Here is an 18,654-nt window from a genome sequence, read left to right on the forward strand (position 1 = left end):
GGGTCTTTCCACACAGTCTTCAAAACCAAAGTACACTGTGACTGTAAGAATTTAAAAGGTTTCTTCCTTTTTTTTTTTCATGAAGAATGCTGGTTTTCTGTATGATCTCGGAAATCTAAAAGTATGTTCCTCCCTTTTCATACGCTTTGTACTGTTTTAGTGTATTGGATTTTAAACTGTTTATGTAAACTTTAACAATATGTCTTTGCTTAAGCATTGCCCTTCATTGCTGTTGAGCTAGTCCATTATAAGAGCTACTGGCAGAAGCCGTGAAGTCTTGTGTGGTGAGAAAAGGTTCTTCACCTTCCATGATACATTACATTGATGGGATCTTCCTATTCTCACAGTTTTATTTTAATATTATTTTCATTTGCAGCATTTCTTCACAGTCCTTTGGTGCTAGTGAGGGTGGTGATGATGATGTTTTATTCTGGGAGGACATTCTTTTTCATTCATTGGATTTCAGAAGTTAAATGCAACTGGAGAATAGAAGGTTTTCACTACAAGCTTTCATTTTAATTTTAATTTGGGGGGGGGTTTGGTTTGTGTGATTGTTCATTTGGGACAGGGTCTCGCTGTATAGTTCCCAGGCTGAGCTCACTATGTAGCCCAGGCTGGCCCCGAACTCATGGCAATCCTCCTGCCTCAGCCTCCTGAGTGCTGGGATTACAGGCCTGCGCCACCACACCCAGCGCTACAAGCTTTTCACATGGCTTCCCAGTCCCTTCATATGATGAACTGGAAATCTCAGCGCACTGAGCTGTTCGCATGCCTGCTTTACAAAGTGCCTACACCACATAAACCCTCAACGTGCACAGGCTTATCAGAAAGAGAACCATCACGACTGTCGAAACAAGCAAGTTGAAAGGCTTTGTTGTTTGTTCAATAGGACAGTCACTAGGAAAGACAGATCTCCAAGGGAGGCAGGGCAGATGGATATGTGGGCCAAATTCCTGTCCCTTGAAATTCACTTTTCATCAGCAGCCTAGGAGAGGGTGTGCGGGCCTTGCCGAGCAAGCCGCGGGCTTCCCTCGGCAGCCTCGGCCCTGGAAAGTCCTGAGAGACCCCGGAGAGGGGGTAATCCGGAGGTGGAGTCACAGCCAGGAAATGCAGCTTCTCCTGAATTGGCTCTGGATTTGACTTCTTTCTTTTTTCTTTTTCTCTTTTTTTTTTTAAGGAACACAATGTGTTTCCTCCAAACATTTTACAGATCAAGAGAATTAATAGAGCCTAGTTGTTTTGATTTTACAAAATGATTTCCAAAAAAGCAAGAAAATGATTTCAAGGAGATCGTCCAAATTCCCTATGCTTTAGTTTCCTTGTAAGAAAATGAAAGTAATAAGGCTTTGGCCCTCCCAGTCACAAAGAGGCAGATGTTGAAAATATAAAATATTTTGCACATCTATTCCTCTGTGTACGAAATGGATGTGCAGAATATTAGTCATTTATTAAGGTGGGTGAACAACACGGTAACGTCTTGACCGATTCCATGCACCGTTCAGTATTATTCGGTCCTTATAAAAGTGGGACAGTCAGCTTTCCAGTGCCAAGACTCTGAGGAGCTGGTTTCTAGAGATCAACACTTAGTTCTAAGCTAAGAGATGCCTCAAGGAAAATACGAGCCTTGAAGTGTGTGTGGTGTCCAAAAATCCTCCCAGCCAGCAGCGTGTGTCCTCTCCTTTTTTATGAATGGCAGTAGTATTATGCTTCCGTCTGCGTTTTCGACCAAGGCCATTCATAAAAATAAAAACAAAACAAAATAACAACAACAAAAAACTTTCTTGTCACAGTCTGGAGCCACTGGGTGCCAGGGGCTGGGAAAACATCCTGGCGGCCTTAACCGCAACCAGCATTGAAAGTATTGAAGAAGGCTCTGTTTGTTTCGTGGTCTGAGAACTGCGAAGCGCTGCGTCTCAGGGTAGCTGGTGGAAGTTCCCTGACACGGACTAGGCCTGCAGCCAGGGCTGGCAGGCTTTCAGACATTGTCTTTCCTCTCATTGAAGTGTCGGGCCCTAATTCATGGAAAATTGGGTGAGCTGGCAGGCCTTTCAGAGCATTTCATTGAGCAGCACTGCACAGCGGTCACATGAATGCGGGATCCTTGGCCAAAACGGGAGGGGGAATCTCTGAGCTGCAGAAACCAGCCAGTCTGCGGAGTGTGCGTGGATTTGAGGGTTGGAAGTAAGCACGCGTACAGGTGTAATTGGCAGGACGAAAGAAGGGGACGCAGAGTCGTCCGTTCTTACAAATGACCCTTTTGAAGTGAATACTCTCTCAGTATACACGTTCAAGTCCCAGGGGGCCAAGAAACTCCAGTCGGCCTTGGTTTGATTCCACCTGGAGAAAACATCATCTCGATAGTGACGTCATCCGTACTGTAATTTAAAGTCACAGGGAGGACAGTTTTTTCACTGAGCAGAAAAATACCTTGCCGTTTATTTTATTTTTATCTTCTCCATCCTCAAAAAGTCTGATGATTTTTTTTCCCACCAGCAGCAAAGTTTTGTTAAAGGTAGGAAAAGAAACAGGCTCTGCAGAGCAAGTTTGGGCCAAGTAAAAGCAGGAAAAGATAAAACTGATAATTTTTGCACAACATTTTTAATGTGCCAGCAATAAAACATCACACACTACAGACATTCGGAGAGGAAGGAAAATGAATAGGTACTTACGATATAGTGAATTTACCCTAGTTTCTGTTACTTGGAAAACTGTATTAATTTTGTTTCTTTAATTTGTACCATAAAAGTATGTCACCCTCCAGATCAGAATGCTTCAGTTCTATTCACGAGTCTCTGTGATGTACAGGTGGAATAAGTGAAGTTTATATTCAGGCATGAGACTGTGAACCAGGGATAACATACATCAAGAAACTGGGACTTCAAATCCGTATTTTAGATTACCAAAGAATAACAAATATTTTTAATACTATATTAGAAAATTAATTTAGGCTGTAAGAAAAATTTCTCTGAGATGTTCCACTATAAAGAAAAAGCTTTAGTCTCTATGTCCAAAGATAGATAGATAGGTAGGTAGGTAGGTAAATAGATAGATAAAAATATTCTTCAAATACCAGAAAGTGGGTGAATCTGCAGAATGGGAGAAGATGTTTGCAAGTCATGTATCTGGGAAAGGGCTGTATCCGGGCAATCAAAAAGAACTCTTATGACTCCATATTGAAAAGATGAATAATTCATTTTTTAAATGAACAAAGGATTTGATTAAACATTTCACCACAGAAGGTATACAGATGGCCAACGTGAAAAATTGCTCAGTGGCATTGATTGTGAGGGAGACTCACATCTAAACACTAACATTCAACTTCACACCCAGTGGGATGTCTCAGACAAAAAAGACACACAATAATAAGTGTTGGCACAAATGTAGAGAAATTGGAACTATCATATATTGCCAATGGGACTGTAAAACAGTGTGACTGCTTTGAAAAGCCATCTGGCAACCACTCAAAAATTGAGAAAAAAAGAATTGACTTATCACCCAGAAATTCCTTCCACTCCTAGGTTCTCCAAGAGAAATGAAAACATGTTCACAGTAAAATTTACACATGCATGCTTACAGTGGGATTATTCAAAAGAGTCAAAAGTTGGAAATAAATCAGATATCCATCAGCTGACAAATGGATAGTTAACATACGGTACATCTATTCAATGAAATACTCTTTGGCATAAAGGAGGAGTGGACTACTGATGCACAACTAACTCTTAAAAAAAATTATGCCAGGGAAAGAAGCTAGAAGCACAAAAGATGATATATTGTATGATTCTTCTTACGGGCAGGGTTCAGAATGAGCAAATGTATAGGAGCAGAAAGTAGATTAATGGAAGTTAGGCATGGAAGGGTATCTTGGAGATGGGATGAAATGAAAATCTACACTAACTGATGCAGAGTTGCTCTTTGGGGAGATAAAAATGTTCTAAAATTAAATGGTGGTGATGGTTGCACAATCCCCTGAACACACAAAAAACTTTGATATTCTTTAAATGAGTTAATTGCATAGTATGTAGATTTTTATCTCAATAAAATTCTTTTAAAAAAAAATAATTTAGACCTTTTCTCAATTTCCTGATATGTAGACTTAAAAAAGTGATTGAATCGTATGCTTATTTTCATACAGTTGGTATGTATATTGGGCTTCAACTGAACATTGTTTTCATTGAGATAACCTTCATCGTATTTTCTCAACAAAGATGATGAATAACCCTTTTACCCAGAGATGAACCATTTGAACTTCAAATTTTCTTCTTTGCTTTGCAGTCATCTATGTTTAAAATAATTATGCTTAATGTTTTTCATTGTATGCATTTCTTTTTCAAATAATGTTTCTTTTTTGTTCTTGTTTTGTCTTTAGCCACAACAAGTCGTTCAGAAGAAGCCTGCTCAGGTAAAGACAGTCATTATAATTTTTCCTTTCCCATTGGTATAAAAAAGTAAAGTAAAATATGTACTTAATAAAGGTTCCCAAATTAAGCATTTAATGAGTATTTTTCCAGATTGGTACATTCTTAACACGTGTTGGATCCTACAAAGTTAAGATTATATATAGTCTGAAACTGTGTTTAAAAACACTCAAAATCTAGATCTTCAATGCATTTAAATGTAAATCCTTTAAAAATGAAAACTTATATTTCAGTGTCCCACGTGTAAATATTTAGTTTTATCATGTGTTTTACCAGTTCTTAAACATGAAATTCTGTTCTTTGTATTTGACTGCTGTATTTTTTGACTTAATACAAGTTATTAATTGCAAATTATTTCTTGATTTGTGACCAGAAACATCTGCTCATTGAATTAGTCCATATTATAGACTCTATAACATTTGCTGATCCTAAAACACTCCCAATAGGGTTGGGAAACTACAACATTAAATTATACTAATTTTGCAGATTAATGAACTCTCAGGCCTTGGTTAAATGACTCTGAAATTTTTGGCAATATTCAAAGTAGAAACCAGCTTGAATTTCTTTGTCCCATATGCCTGGAGTTCTTTGTCCTAACTATAGTCTGTACATCAAAGCATAAAATGCATATTTATTGAGGAAATGTAACTTGGAAAAAAAACAAAACTGAAGAGTAAATTAATAATGATTGCCAAGAATGTGACCTATTAAAGTGTAAGGGTGTCCTGCTGTTCTCTTTCTTTCTGGGTTTAAATAGATACCTTAAATAACTCTAGGCAGCACCATGTAGAGCCCATTAAAGCAAAGTATTAAGCAGTGTTATGAGTTATCAAGTTCCTTGTAGATTTCGGTCATATAATTTAAAATATCTATAGAATCTTTTTCCCTAGAGGCCTTTAAAAAAATGTACCTTTCATCCTATCCTCTTAGGACACCTGGAAAAGACTATCTAGGCAGTCTCGTTTTATCCCTTATTTTTAAAGACGGTGCTTGGAAGAAAATTGAAGCTTTTAAACACATGTAAGGATCTAGAAGAAATGAATTCCAAAAATTGCACATGTACTTTAACTGGGATAAAAGCAAGGATACGATTAAAAACAAAAATCCCCAGTACAGTGGTACCTTGGTTCACAAACTTCCTTCTTTCCACATTTCTGGTCCCAAAATGAATTGAACAAGAGCTTAATCAAACATTCCCCTAAGATCAGCATTGAACCTAACTGTTGAACTTGATTCGGTTCTCATTCAGTTCTGTTTGTAACTAGAATTGGGGAAAGAATTAAGTTCATGACCGAGGTACCACTGTGTATTTATTCAGGCTGTACCCTTCATAAGTAAGAAACTCCAGAGACAGTGGACAGTTCTGGCTTCTGAGTCAAAGGTACGCTGCAGCGTTTTCGCTGCTGCCCCATGGGCCGTGAGCTGTAACACGCTAATAACCTCCCGTGGTTTGTCAACAGCACTGATTTAGTCTGTGTTCTAGGGAAGGTGAGTTGAATAAAAGAGTCATGCATCTGAGAAATGTGAATCTAATTCAGAGCTCCTTATACTGGCTGCATGTTAGAATTGCCTAGAGACTATGTATCACATACACACATGCCTGGGTACTACCCAGTGCTATGCCGGAGGGAGCCCTTGTGAACCAAATGTGAGTGTCTCTTCAAATCCTGTGGTCAGTGATGTCAAGTGTGTAGCTTGAAATCCACTCCACAGAGGGTATTTAACCATGGAAATTAACAAATAGTGCACATCTAGACTTTTTTTTTCCTAGAGAAAAGTTGGTAAGCATTTACCTACGTACCACGGGCCCCAGTCGTCATGAATTCTGTTTATTTGCGCTGGAGACGCAAGCATAAGTGTGTACCATAAACTCTCTATGTGATCCTAATGTGCAGCCGGGGAGGAAAGGTACAGCGTTCAGTGAAAACACATGAAAAGATGTTTGAGCATTTGTTGAACAAATGACCACAGAATGTCAGGTGGATATCGGCCACACAGGGGATACAGATGGATGAGTAAGATGTCATGGGTTATTAAGGGGATGGTTTCCTGAAAAGCGGAATTCTGTCGCTTTGTTTGATTTTGGTGTTGTTCAGTTGCATTAGGGAAAATGGAACCATTAAGAAAAGAAACTGTTATAGATAAAATGAATAGCATATACAAAAGTAGAGTGGCAGGAACAGATGCATCCAAGGAGAAATCATTAATTTGTCTGGAACTGTTTGCAAATTAGGCTTTAATTCACCAAGATATAATGTAAATGAAATCACAGTCTTTACCCAAGAGAAATAGGAATCACAAAGGAGCCACCAGTGTACTAGGTAGACCCTCACTGATCAGTCTGGCTGTTTTATAAACCCTGCTTCAAATTTGCCCTTTAAAGGAGAGGAGCTGAGACTTAGAATTAAAGAAAAAAAAGAACATGAGCTCATTGGACTACCTAATTTGTATTGTCTAAAGACACAGTGATAAATTATATAAACATGGGAACTGCATGGAGGCTCACGGAGGATAATATAAATTGTACACTACATTCAAAGGAATCTCTTCCTTTTCCATCTGTTTTTTTCAAAATGCCCTCCCAGATGGCTTTTCCATGTGGCAATCTGGATTAACTCAAGCTCATATCCTTTCTTCATCAAAAGCACTTTGAGGGGTCACATTCTGATTCTCTTTCAAGGTGATGAAGATTTTAGCATAAGTAAATATTTTCCATGTAAAGAAAAGGTCTCAACAGCGTATAAGGAGACAAGTTTTTTGTTCTGGCCCAATTACTGGTCTAATTAATTTGTCTTTACCCTAATTATACATCTAGGAAACGGGTCATAACAAAGCCTGTCCCATAACTCACAAGCGCATTATGAGAAATTCATACTTGTCTGAATTTCCTGGTGGATATTGCGTTCTGATTTATTTGAAGTTGCTAAATTTTTCATCTTCTAGGATGGTTAGTTTTAAGAGTTTAAAAATTCTAGTGATTTCAAATTTTCTGCCTTTTTTACCTTGTGTTTTCATTGCATGTTTTTAAAATCAGAATTTTTTTATAAATTAGGGAATGTTATATGTTAATTACTCAATCCTATCACTAGGGCTAACTCAGGGTCATCTTCCTTATATGTATGTCATATGCAAATGAAATTGCAAAGACTCCATGGAAAACTGTATTTATGCCATCAAATTCTGAAACTTCACAGCTTCAAGAATGCCACTTTCTAAAACTGGTATGCAAAGTGTCAGAGCTCTCTCTGAGGAGACAAACTCAGAATTACGGTAAATCTCAGCATCCACACATATTTCTGTTTGTGTCCGTAAGTACCTGGGTCTAGAGAGGAACAAATGTGCAAGCAGAGGACTACTGTGGGAATTTATGTTTGGAAAATGCAGACTTCAAATGTGCCCTCTGACCCTCATGGGAAAGGGAATCACCCCTTCAGTGTCCTAAAGAGGAAAACTTCGCACAGTATTCGCGTTAATGTTTTTAAATTCCAAACTCACTGAAAGCGTGAACTCTATAATATTTTCTTTAAAAGGATAAATAAATAATAAATAGAAATTGACTAAGTAGAAATCACACAAAGAAATAGAAATTAGCTAGTTCTTTGGCAATTTGAAGCATCTCAGCTCCCAACCGTAGGTTTCCATTGCAAACTTTAGGAAGATTAGAGGCATGTTTTTCAGTCTTTTTTTGTTTTAATAAAATAAAAGAAATACCTTTAACATGTCAGGTTATTACTATTGATGGAGGGGACTCTGCTTCTCAAGTTCTTCTTTTGATAAAAATAAATCTCTAACTAGAACTTCTAAAAAGGCTACTTCTGGCTACTTTTACCTACCTCAGCTTTACCCAAAGGGAAAACAAGTTTTTAAAATCCTAACAGTTCTTCATGGATTCTGGCTCCTTTCCTCACTGTTGCGCTAGCTATATGCTGGCAGTCAGGGCAGGTATAAACCTGTTGTTTTCAATTTCCCAGTGAAAAAATCGGAAATTTTTCACTTAAAAAAACTGGAAACAAAGCTTTCAGTGTCATAGTGGTGGTTTCACCTGTGAGTAGTATCTTCTGCGGGTGGTACCAAGGCAAAGAAATCTCAGTAAGCCTTGGCTATCCCGGGCTTCTGCCCCCTCCCTAAAAAAAATGTTGAATGTTTTTACAGAGACTTCAAGGGCAGTTTTAAGGATGTTTATATTTCAGACAACCTAAACATTGTTTGGAGTAAAATGAGAGATTTTGTTTTCGGACAAGCAAGTTGATGAATTGCAGTCAGCATCTTGTTCTCAAAGAAGGCATTTTTACTGGGGGCTTTTAGTCTAGACACACAAAGAAGGAAGGCAGGAGAGAGAGAGGAGAGAGCATTCTCATTCTGACACTCATCTTTTACAGAGTACCTTGGCCAGTGCAGTAAATAGTTCCTAATAAATCAGACTTGCAAACAGTTACTCGTCCGCTCACTCAGGGAGCATAGTGATTTACACCACCTAAGTCATAAAGAGGGCTGATGTATTTATTTTCCTACTTATGTTCTTTCAAGCTGGTAAAACATTTTGTGGGCCAGTAAATGTTTGGTACCAACTGGCAAAACATGGAGAATCATATCAAAGGCTTCCTTGAGAGGCACTGTTTTGTTGGATAGGAAATACTTTTTGATTTAACCTCTGACCTCTGACATTGCGAAGGTCAAGGCAAGAGGAGAGAGCAAAGCAGCAACCGACATTTAACCCTTGATGAAACGGCTCAAGGACGCAGCGGCACATGGAAGTTGGAGGGCGGAGGAAGTGTGTCAAGATGACTGTTAAGCATAGACAGATGAAGTAATTAGCGGAGCTCACGTTTGTAATACAGGGATATTGGCGAGAGGCACTTAGCTGTTTCTTGGCAGAGACTATCTCTAAGGGATGATACGACTTCTAACAGAAGAGAAAGAACGTCACTCAACTGGGGGCAGTGCACATATAAGACTCCAAAAGACAAACTGTAGTGTTTCTGGACTTGACAGATTCGCTAGAGGAGTTTTTTTAAAGCATGACTATTTGTAACTGTGTGGAGGTCTGTCCACCAGCCTGCACAAGAAATGGCAGTATTTGTGGGCTTTTCCTGTTCTTACTGCTAAAGGCTTTTCCTCTGCATTTGGAGTGACTTGCATTAAAACCGATTATTTATTCAACGTCTAAACTTCCTTCTTAACACCAAATTAAGATAGAATAAATAATAACTGGCCTTAAAGTCTAGTCTTTCTAAGAAAATCCTTCAGAAGTCAATAGAAATACGTTGCTGTGTCTAAGCCACTCCCTTTCCATCCAGGACAGCTTTGATAGTCACTCAAGGAGCTGGGGATTTAGCTCAGCGGCAAAAGCGCGTGCCTGGCATGCGCAAGGTCGTGAGTTCGGTTCCCCGTACCGGAGAAAACCAAAAAAAAAAAAAAAAAATAGTCACTCAAATGTCCACTGAATAAGTAAATATTTGTTACCTTACTGTGATTATCGATATTTTCATAATACTCAAAAGCTCGTTCAGCATAATGAAAAACATTGACACGGTTATGTTTGATGAAAATCTAGACGCATCCTATTGTTTGACAACAAATACAACAGCCAAGCAAAATTTTTTGCATGTAGAAATGAAAGGAAAAGGTTTCGCCTCATCTGTACAATGAGGAAACTGCTGAGATCACCACGTGACTAACAGAAGTGCATCTTTGAATCCAAATTTTACTTTATTTGGCAAGAATGACTTTTTACCCCACTCTTAAGACTCTGTTGCTGAGTCACAGATGAAGAAGTAAACACAGGGTGGGTAATTAACATTAATAGTCACTATTTCACACTAGTCTTGGAGGATATTTACTCATCTTTAAATTTTTTCTGGGTGATTGTTACATTCTTTCTCACACAATCCTACAGTGCAGCTAGAAGGACATTATCATTACTGGCCTGATAAGGTGGGAATAGAGCACTGCTTACACAGCCCCTTAGAGCCGCGGTTGGCAGCTGTGGTCAGTGACGCCTGCAATCAACCTTCTTTAAACGAAACACGCCCCGTGTAAACCCACCGTTAGTGAGCGTGTGGCAGCATGTGCCTGTGTAGTGTTCTGTACGTACAGCTGAAAGGAAGGATAAGAGGCTGCAGCTATCCCAAATTCTCCAGTCTCCTTTTGAAAAACATATTTCCCGCCTTGCATTTCCATCAGAATCCCTTGCACTTGCCAGATTATATGGTTTATATATGTTCCATTCAACATGTTTTTTAAATCTGCTACAAAGTTTTCCTAGTTGGAGGAAATAATCACTTTCCATGAAGTTAAACAGCCCCAATCCATTTTAAATTAAAATATCTGACAGAAAAATAGAAAACCTTGGCTTGAAGGTCTTGTGGGTCTCTTAGCTGCAGATTGAACTTGAAAGATTGGTTCCTGGTTACTCCTGCTGAGGAGAGGAACCCTTTATTTCTGTTCTGACAGGACTGACTTGAGGTATTCACAAACACAATAAACTTGTAAGCATGTCCTTCTAAGACCTAAAATGTTGAACATATTAAGATGACCAAGATAAAGTCAGTCACCTTTAACTACCTTTTCTTGATTACCAGGTATTTGTAGGTCTGTTGGCAAGATAGCTTAAATTACGTATGTATTTCTAGGCTGCAATATCACATGGTTAGAAAAAGTTGCAGGATCCTTTGCAATTAAAAAAGCACAAGGACATACTAACACTAACATGAGCTTCTGTGATTCCGCATCCCTTACTACACACACACAAAGAGCTGCATCGTGGTGACAAAACCTTTAAAGTTTGCAGTGAGAGCGTTTCCACTTCCTGGTTCCATTTAGAATTTACTGCCCTCTCTTCCACTACAAACTCACTGTTTAGTCTGCATTTGAAAATTAAACCCAGAGTTTCAGCTCTCAGCCTGAAATACTGAACTTCCTTCCATCGTACACGCGTTCCATGCCTGTGTGGTAAGATCCGTGATGAAACTCGAGGCATTTCAAGATTCCATCAAGCACTAGGAATTAAGGATAGACACTAGGCTCTCTTCCTTTTCCTGTTTTAATCATTTAGCTGAATTGTATCCAGATATGTACCACACCCATTGTGCTGAACCAACTTGAAAGAATGGCAGTATATGCAGACTGTATTCCTAGGTTTTAGTGGGGATTTTTTTTTCAAGCTTAGCCAAAGCAATGAACGTGTTACAGTTACTAAATCTCTTTTTCCACAAACAAAAGAAAAATGAAGGCAAAATTAGGTTGGTTTTCCCAGAGTTATAATAAAAACATAGCTCTCCCACTCTGCCCATTATCTTTCCCCCTTTTATCGGTCTTTTCACCCCTAGCATGGTGCGACCTCAGTTGTCTCGGTAAAGTTGTTGCGTGAGCGCCTAGACCTGCTCAGTGTTTAGAGGTTTTAGTGGCTGGTGCTCATAAAAATGTCACTGTGTACTTCACACTGCAGTCCTTTTATCTTGACATTCCTGCAGCCCCATTCCAAAGAAAGCCTGCTTGACCAGAGAGCTGCTCTTCGGCTTTCCCACCCCATCCACTAATTCCTGATGAGATGGTGCAGCTCACAGCCACAATATTCCAGCCTCCCTAGTACTTCAAAGCCACCCTTGAGGAGCTCCTCACACTCAAAGGTCATTTGGCAGAATTTTCCAAATGTAAACCACTCCTTAAAAAACAACGGGAGGCCAAGCTATTGTCTATAGTACAGGACCATGTCTTCTAATTACTAAAGGGGCTCAGAGGATGGAAGCTAGAGATTCCCTACCAAGTACTCCATTGGGGACAGCAGGGTCATTTGCTTGCTCCCCATGTCCTTTGTTTCACCCCACTGTTGGCACTGCAGAAGTGTCCTGGGTGAAGTCTAGCCCGACTGTGACATGTAGGACTGCAGAGGGGATTTTTCCAACTTCATCCTATTCCCAAAGGAATATTCATTTTCCAGTGCATTCCTATGAGATAGCCATTCATGTCACAAAAGACAGGGTCCCTGGAGAAGTGAGACCTGAGGTTCGCAGAGGAAGAAAAGCGTTATCTGCTTGCAACTATGCCTTCCTTCCCAGGGAAGGCCATGCCAGGAAGAGAAATCCGTCCTCTAATTTGACATTTGAGAAAACCATACTGGTGAGTCTGTGAAAGCCCACTTTGCCCCTAAAAGTTTAATGGGGTGAGGCCTCCCATCCTGACTTCCTAGTTGTGTTCCTTCTATTAATTGATAGATTCTTGCAGAAGAATTTCAAGGTCAGGGGAAAGATACATAAATAAAGCAGCTTCCCACGTTGTGTTAAGAACTATTAAGCGAAGAAAACAATATCAGGGACCGTTTTCGCCTGAGTTGTGTCTAAGGGGTTTGACTATCAGTTTCAGGAGCTCAGATCAAGCACAGTGTCTGGGAATGTTTTGAAAAGCTGGTCACATTCTACCTAGTACAAGGTCTTTGTAAGTTCATGGCCTGAAAATACTATTTCCTTCCGGATTTTGAAGTACACTGGTCTTCAGATAGTAGAGGAAAATCAAGCACTTAGAGATACAATAATCGCAGCTTGGTCCAGGAGGTTTTCCAGCTTGACTGGTTCTATTAATTTGTTAGCTGTGAGAAAGCAAAATAAAATAGTCCCACCAGCTCCTATGCCGTGGTCTGTCTCAGAGAAATAACGTAAGTCCACACCTCATGTCATAATGAGAAGTGAGTCCTCTGGGAGCGGACAAAGAGTATATCTGCCGAACAGCTTAGTGACTTTCTGGAATTTAAATATTAAGTGAAAAGACAAGGTCATGGGGCAGCTGATCCTTGGCTTGTCTCTCTTTCGTCTGTCCATAGCTTTGATCATGCTACATACTCCTTTGTGCCCAGGACTCCACAGAGAATCCCAGGGTCATGGCCCGTTGCCTCGTCAAGAGGTATAAACCTGCTGCTTAAATATGCGAAGCCCACGTTTGGGGGCGGGGAGGAAAGGGGAGATAGCTTTATACTTTCCACATTTCCCACAAAACCCGGAGCAGACTAAACAAAACCAGTGTGAAATCTCATGACTTGATGCTGCTGTGGTTATATTTTTTAAGCTGTAATCCATTCATTTGTATGTGTGTTTATTCCCAGGATTTACAGCCTTCTGGGTCTTTGGGGGAAAGAGAATGTTTGAAACCTTTTGCAAAAGGTCTGCAGTAAGCGGTGGCCTGTGATTAAAACCCAGGCTACAGTTGGTGTGCGCGTGTGCGCGTGTGTGTGCGCGCATTCATGGGAGTGCCGCTCATGGGGGCCGTTTCTCTCCCATTTGCTGCTTTTACGCAAAAGCGTCACACATGGTAGCATTTAGGAGCCCCTTCACAGCCGAAGTGTTTCAGACACTAATGAATGGGAGTTTGCTCATATAATGCAGACAGGCTCTGAGGCCTGCTTTACTGAATGGTGTACTGTAGTGACCTGGGAGAGGAAGAGAGGTATAAATTGTGTCAGCTAGCCACCCAGACCAAGTGAAGCCATGTGGAAAATCAAATCTATTAAAGTATGAAGGCTGTTATAAGCTGTTTTAAGCTGGCCATTCTTTCAGGGGCTTGGTTTGCTGCAGGAGTAAATGTTTACCTCTTCTCCCGGATCTTTTTCACATGCCATGCTCGGGGACAGTGTGCAGCGTTCGATAAAAATCATCCTCTCGCTAACGACACTTTTATCAGAAATGTTTATTGTCTCCGCTTTACCACCCATGTCCTGAAAGGTACAACACATTTGTTAAATAAGCAAAAGGAAAAAGAACTTCGCGGCTCAGGCTGGTTTGCAGAAACCCCAACAAATTCCAGAGCCGTAAGGAATCAGAAAAAGGGAAAGAGAAGGAGGAGTCCGCTTTATATGTAGAGGAGGCCCTGCAAAAACGTATATATTAGATTTTCTCTGCTTGGCTGGCCCGCCATTAAATATTTGGCTGGACTGGATGGATTTAGTACTGGGATTGAACAGTTATGCCAGACTTTGGTCACTGTCTCAAAACGCGCTTTAATGAATATGAGAACAAGGAAATGGCCTTGGAAAGGAACTTTGCAGTCCCCTCCCTGGGTTCTTTCTGCAGATCCACTGGTGCTTTCCCCGGCGCCTGCACAGGGCTTAGCTCTCGCGCATGGGGTCTCACGTCCGTGCGACGTGGCCCAAACCTGACCGGACTTGAGCTGTAACCCTGGGCCTGACCTTTCTCTGTGTCTTGGTTTCTGTCCAGTACCTAAAAGCATCTAGTGAGCACTCTAAAAATCTACCTTACATCAGCCATGATGACACAATGTCTGGAGAATGGATTTATTCCTCCAGGAAAGATCCCCTGGGCTGTTTTTTGTACCCGTACTCCGGATTGTAAAACTGCCTGCTGTCGGGAAAAGTTCACCCATTTCTTTTTGACGCTCCTTGGCGAGCAGACTTGCAGTGGCCTGACAGTCTCTGGACGGCAAACAATTGAATTTGCTGACCAGCCTCCAGGATGTCAAGCTGTAAGTCAACAGTGGCTAATGAGGGCTCTGGGAAAAAACAACACCTTGATTCCTCAATTGCGGTGGGAGAAGCCCTGGGCATGCGCTCTGCCTCACCCGTGCGCCCTGCAGGACCCCGCAGCCCTTGTGACCCTGCTGTCCTTTGTGTTGCAGGAGACTGAAGAGACGTCCTCACAAGAGTCCGCCGAGGAGGATTAGGGGCGCCCGCGCGGGATTTCTACCTCAGCAGCAGTTGACCCCTTCGCAGGGAGAAGACACTGCAGTGACCACTCCACTCTATGGCCATGGTCTTTCCACTTTCCGCGGGGCGGGGGGCGGGGCGGGCGGGGCGGGCGACCTCACGTAACCTTACCGAGAGCTATGTTAATCACTTTCTTTGTAATCCCTTCACGGTCCCAGGTTTAGTGAAAAACTGCTGTAAACACGGGGACACAGTTTAACAATGCAACTTTTAATGACTATTTTCTTTTTTTTTTTTTTTCTCCTTAACCTACTAATAGTCGATCTGATGAGCAAGAGGTGGGCGGGTGAGGAGGACCTGAGCGGCTGGGCTGAGCTGGTCACTGCCCTGCAGCGGGCGTGCGTCTAGCAACAGCGGCCAAGGCGCGGTGCGTGACCCGCGGGTCCCACACGCCTCCCCACCCGCTCGCCGTAGTGACCCCTCTGTGTAGAACACCAAAGATAAGGACTAGATACTATCCTCTCCTTTGCGTATAATCTCGTAGACACTTACTTGATGATTGTTAACTTTTTTGTGTTGTATTTCTAAATGAGACGAAATGCTGATGTATCCTTTCATTCAGTGAGCAAGCCAGAAAAGGTCCATTTTTCAAAAAGGGAAGTAAGCGAGTAAATGTCGCCGGCTCCTGTACTTACGGATATCACACACAGCAGCTGGAGTCATAAATTACTCGCACCACTCTGAAGTTTTTCAGGACAACACTCTGTTTTCAGAAAATCTACTTCCTACAGAGCCAAAATGCCCTTAGCGATAAATAACACTTGTCAGTCTTAAAGCATTTCAGGAACCTGGACAAGTTCGCGACCCTCTGTAGTGTAGTGAAAAGGTACAACAGAATAATGCATGATAAACTCACCTGAATGACGAGGTGGGAGGAGTGAATCTACATTTCTTTGCTATAGCTAAATGACAGTTTAAAAGCAGTCTGTCTCTGTCTCTCCCTCTATCCCTGGCTTCCTCCCTCTCTCTCTCCATTGTGTATCCGTTTTGGTGAAAGACCTGAATACCACTTACCTCAAATTAAGCCTAGTGTTACTTCAAGTGACACACTTTGACATAAGATGGTTGACCGAGGTGCTTTAGTTTCCGGTCACCATCTCTTCATTCAAACTGCACTTTTAGCCAGAGATGCAATATTCCCACTACTCAATACTACCTCTGAATGTTACAATGAATTTACAGTCTCGTACTTATTACGTGCTGCTATACACAAGCAATGCAAGAAAGAAAAACTTACTGGGTAGGTGATTCCACTCATCTGCAGTTCTTTTTGTACACTCATTACAGTTAAAGAAACAATCTCCTCACTCTGTCTCAGCATGGCTATGTATTTTTCTATGTTTTTTTAATTAAAATTTTACAAATACTTGTTTCAGCTTCTCTGCTAGATTTCTCCATTAACTTGAACGTGCTTTTAACCAGTGGCTCCTAGATTCTAAGGATAATTTTCTTTCCTCATAGTACACGCCACGCACGTGCGCACACGCGCACACACACACACACACACACATACACACACAAATGCATAATTTGACTGTAATGTTTAATTACCCTCTGAGTCTGTACCTCAAATGAATTGTTTAAGGAAATAGACTAATTGACTTGCAAAGACCTACCTCCAGACTTTAAAAGGAATGAACTTGTTATTTGCAGCGTTCATCTTTTTCCTCCAGTGTTTGAAATGGTTCAAACTGCAGCTATCCCTAATCAAAACTATTTTTGTAAGGCATTTGATAGAAAAGAACACATTTTTACATACTTTGGCAAAAACACGTAAATAAAGTGAAGCCAACCTTCAAAGAAACTTGAAGCTTTGTCGGTGAAATGGAACAAGGTTAGCTTTTGCCTAATGCAATCAAAATATGTGTTTTTTAAGATTAGTTGAATATAAGAAAATGCTTGACAGATATTTTCCTGTATTTTACACAAATGTGATTTTTGTAATATGTCTCAGCCAGATTTATTTTGAACACTTCTTGTGTAGAATATTGTATGCCTTTCTCTCCTAGTGAGTGCGCTGACTTTAACATGGTATTATCCACTGGGCCAGGAGGTAGTCTCTCCGACGGCTTGTGTCAGTATGACTTGGAGTACTGAAGCCAAACGAAACTCAGAACCGTCTCTCTCACAGCCGCTTCAGGGAGGTAATTGCAAAGGCCACATACCTCTCGGAGACTGGCAGGTCGCTTACTGTTGTGAATCACCAAAGGACCTGTGGAGAGAATTAAAACTCAACATGACTCTTAACTGTGCATTAAATAAGCAAATAAACAGTGGCTCATAAAAGTAAAAGTCCCACTCCGTATCTTCGGATGGGCCTTTTGGAAACCTCATTGGCCAGCTCATAAAACGGAAGCAGTTGCTCATGCTGGCCAGACTGCAAGCGCTGAGCAGGTTCCATCTCGGATGAGGTCACTCTCTTACTTCCTCTACGTTGTACAATCAAAACACACAACTACCTCTTAAGTCCCAGTATACCTCATTTTTCATACTGAAAAAAAAAGCTGTGGCCAATGGAACAGTAAGAACATCATAAAATTTTATATATATAGTTTATTTTTGTGGGAGATAAATTTTATAGGACTGTTCTTTGCTGTTGTTGGTCGCGGCTAAGTAAGACTGGACATTTAACGTTTCTACCATTTCTGCAAGTTAGGTATGTTTGCAGGAGAAGAGTATCAAGACGTGTAACTGCAGTGGACTTCCGCCTGTTCCTTTGCGTGTCTTCTAACTTTGTTCTTTGTTCTTCATGTAGAATTGCTGTCTATGATTGTACTTTGAATCGCTTGCTTGTTGAAAATATTTCTCTAGTGGATTATCACTGTCTGTTCTGCACAATAAACACAACAGCCTCTGTGATCCCCACGTGTTTTGATTCCTACTCTGTGTTACAATTCCAGTAAATCAACAATAAAGTTTGGTGAAAATAGGCCGAGGTGGGAGACCTTCACACGTCCTTTTATTTCACCTCTTGCACAGTGAGTGGCCACGCGTGCATACACAACAGGAAGTGCGTTTTTAAGTATCATACCCTTAAGTCAGTTACCCTACACTCACTTTGAACAGTTAGACGTCAAATTCCTCAGAGATAACCTGAGAAAAAATGTAAAGGAAGAACAGGCTGAAGTTTAAAACTGCCTTTTCTTGGGGCCGGCATCCACAAACTTGGCCAGGGAAGCGTCTGAAGTAATATTTGGACGGACACAGACAGTGAAGAGTGAGAAATGAGAGCCACAACGTTTCTCCTGAATAGGAGGCTTACAATTCTATAAGAAACCAGTAGCAGAATCAGAGTTATTCCCCAAAGTTCAGGATCATTACACTTCAGTTGCTGATTATAAGTCAATCCAGGGTTTTTTTAAAAAAAAAATCTCAGACCTGGGCTTCCACTCTGGTTATTAAAACTCTGTTTATGGAGTTTCTTTGGGGAAGTTTGTTTCTAGGAAGAATGTGCTTGTACTGAGATGATTAGGATAAAATTTTTACCATATTTTAGAAATGATACTAAATGGTGTCTAAATCAGGTTTTGT

The 18,654-nt window shown here is 40.8% G+C and overlaps 1 protein-coding gene across 1 annotated transcript in view; it reads left to right on the plus strand.

Annotated features, from left to right (window-relative positions):
• Hmga2 (high mobility group AT-hook 2) overlaps positions 1–18,052 on the plus strand; it is a gene marked incomplete at its 5' end in the record, with an annotated part of 131,016 nt that extends 112,964 nt beyond the window's left edge. Inside the window, 2 exon segments of the mRNA XM_013521020.1 lie at positions 4,367–4,399; positions 15,036–18,052. Of these exon segments, the coding sequence (XP_013376474.1) occupies positions 4,367–4,399; positions 15,036–15,080 (78 nt within the window).
• Positions 18,053–18,654: the final 602 nt, after the last annotated feature.

Source organism: Chinchilla lanigera, unplaced genomic scaffold (genome assembly GCF_000276665.1).
Source record: "Chinchilla lanigera isolate Chin_1 unplaced genomic scaffold, ChiLan1.0 scaffold00057, whole genome shotgun sequence".
NCBI lineage: Eukaryota > Metazoa > Chordata > Mammalia > Rodentia > Chinchillidae > Chinchilla > Chinchilla lanigera.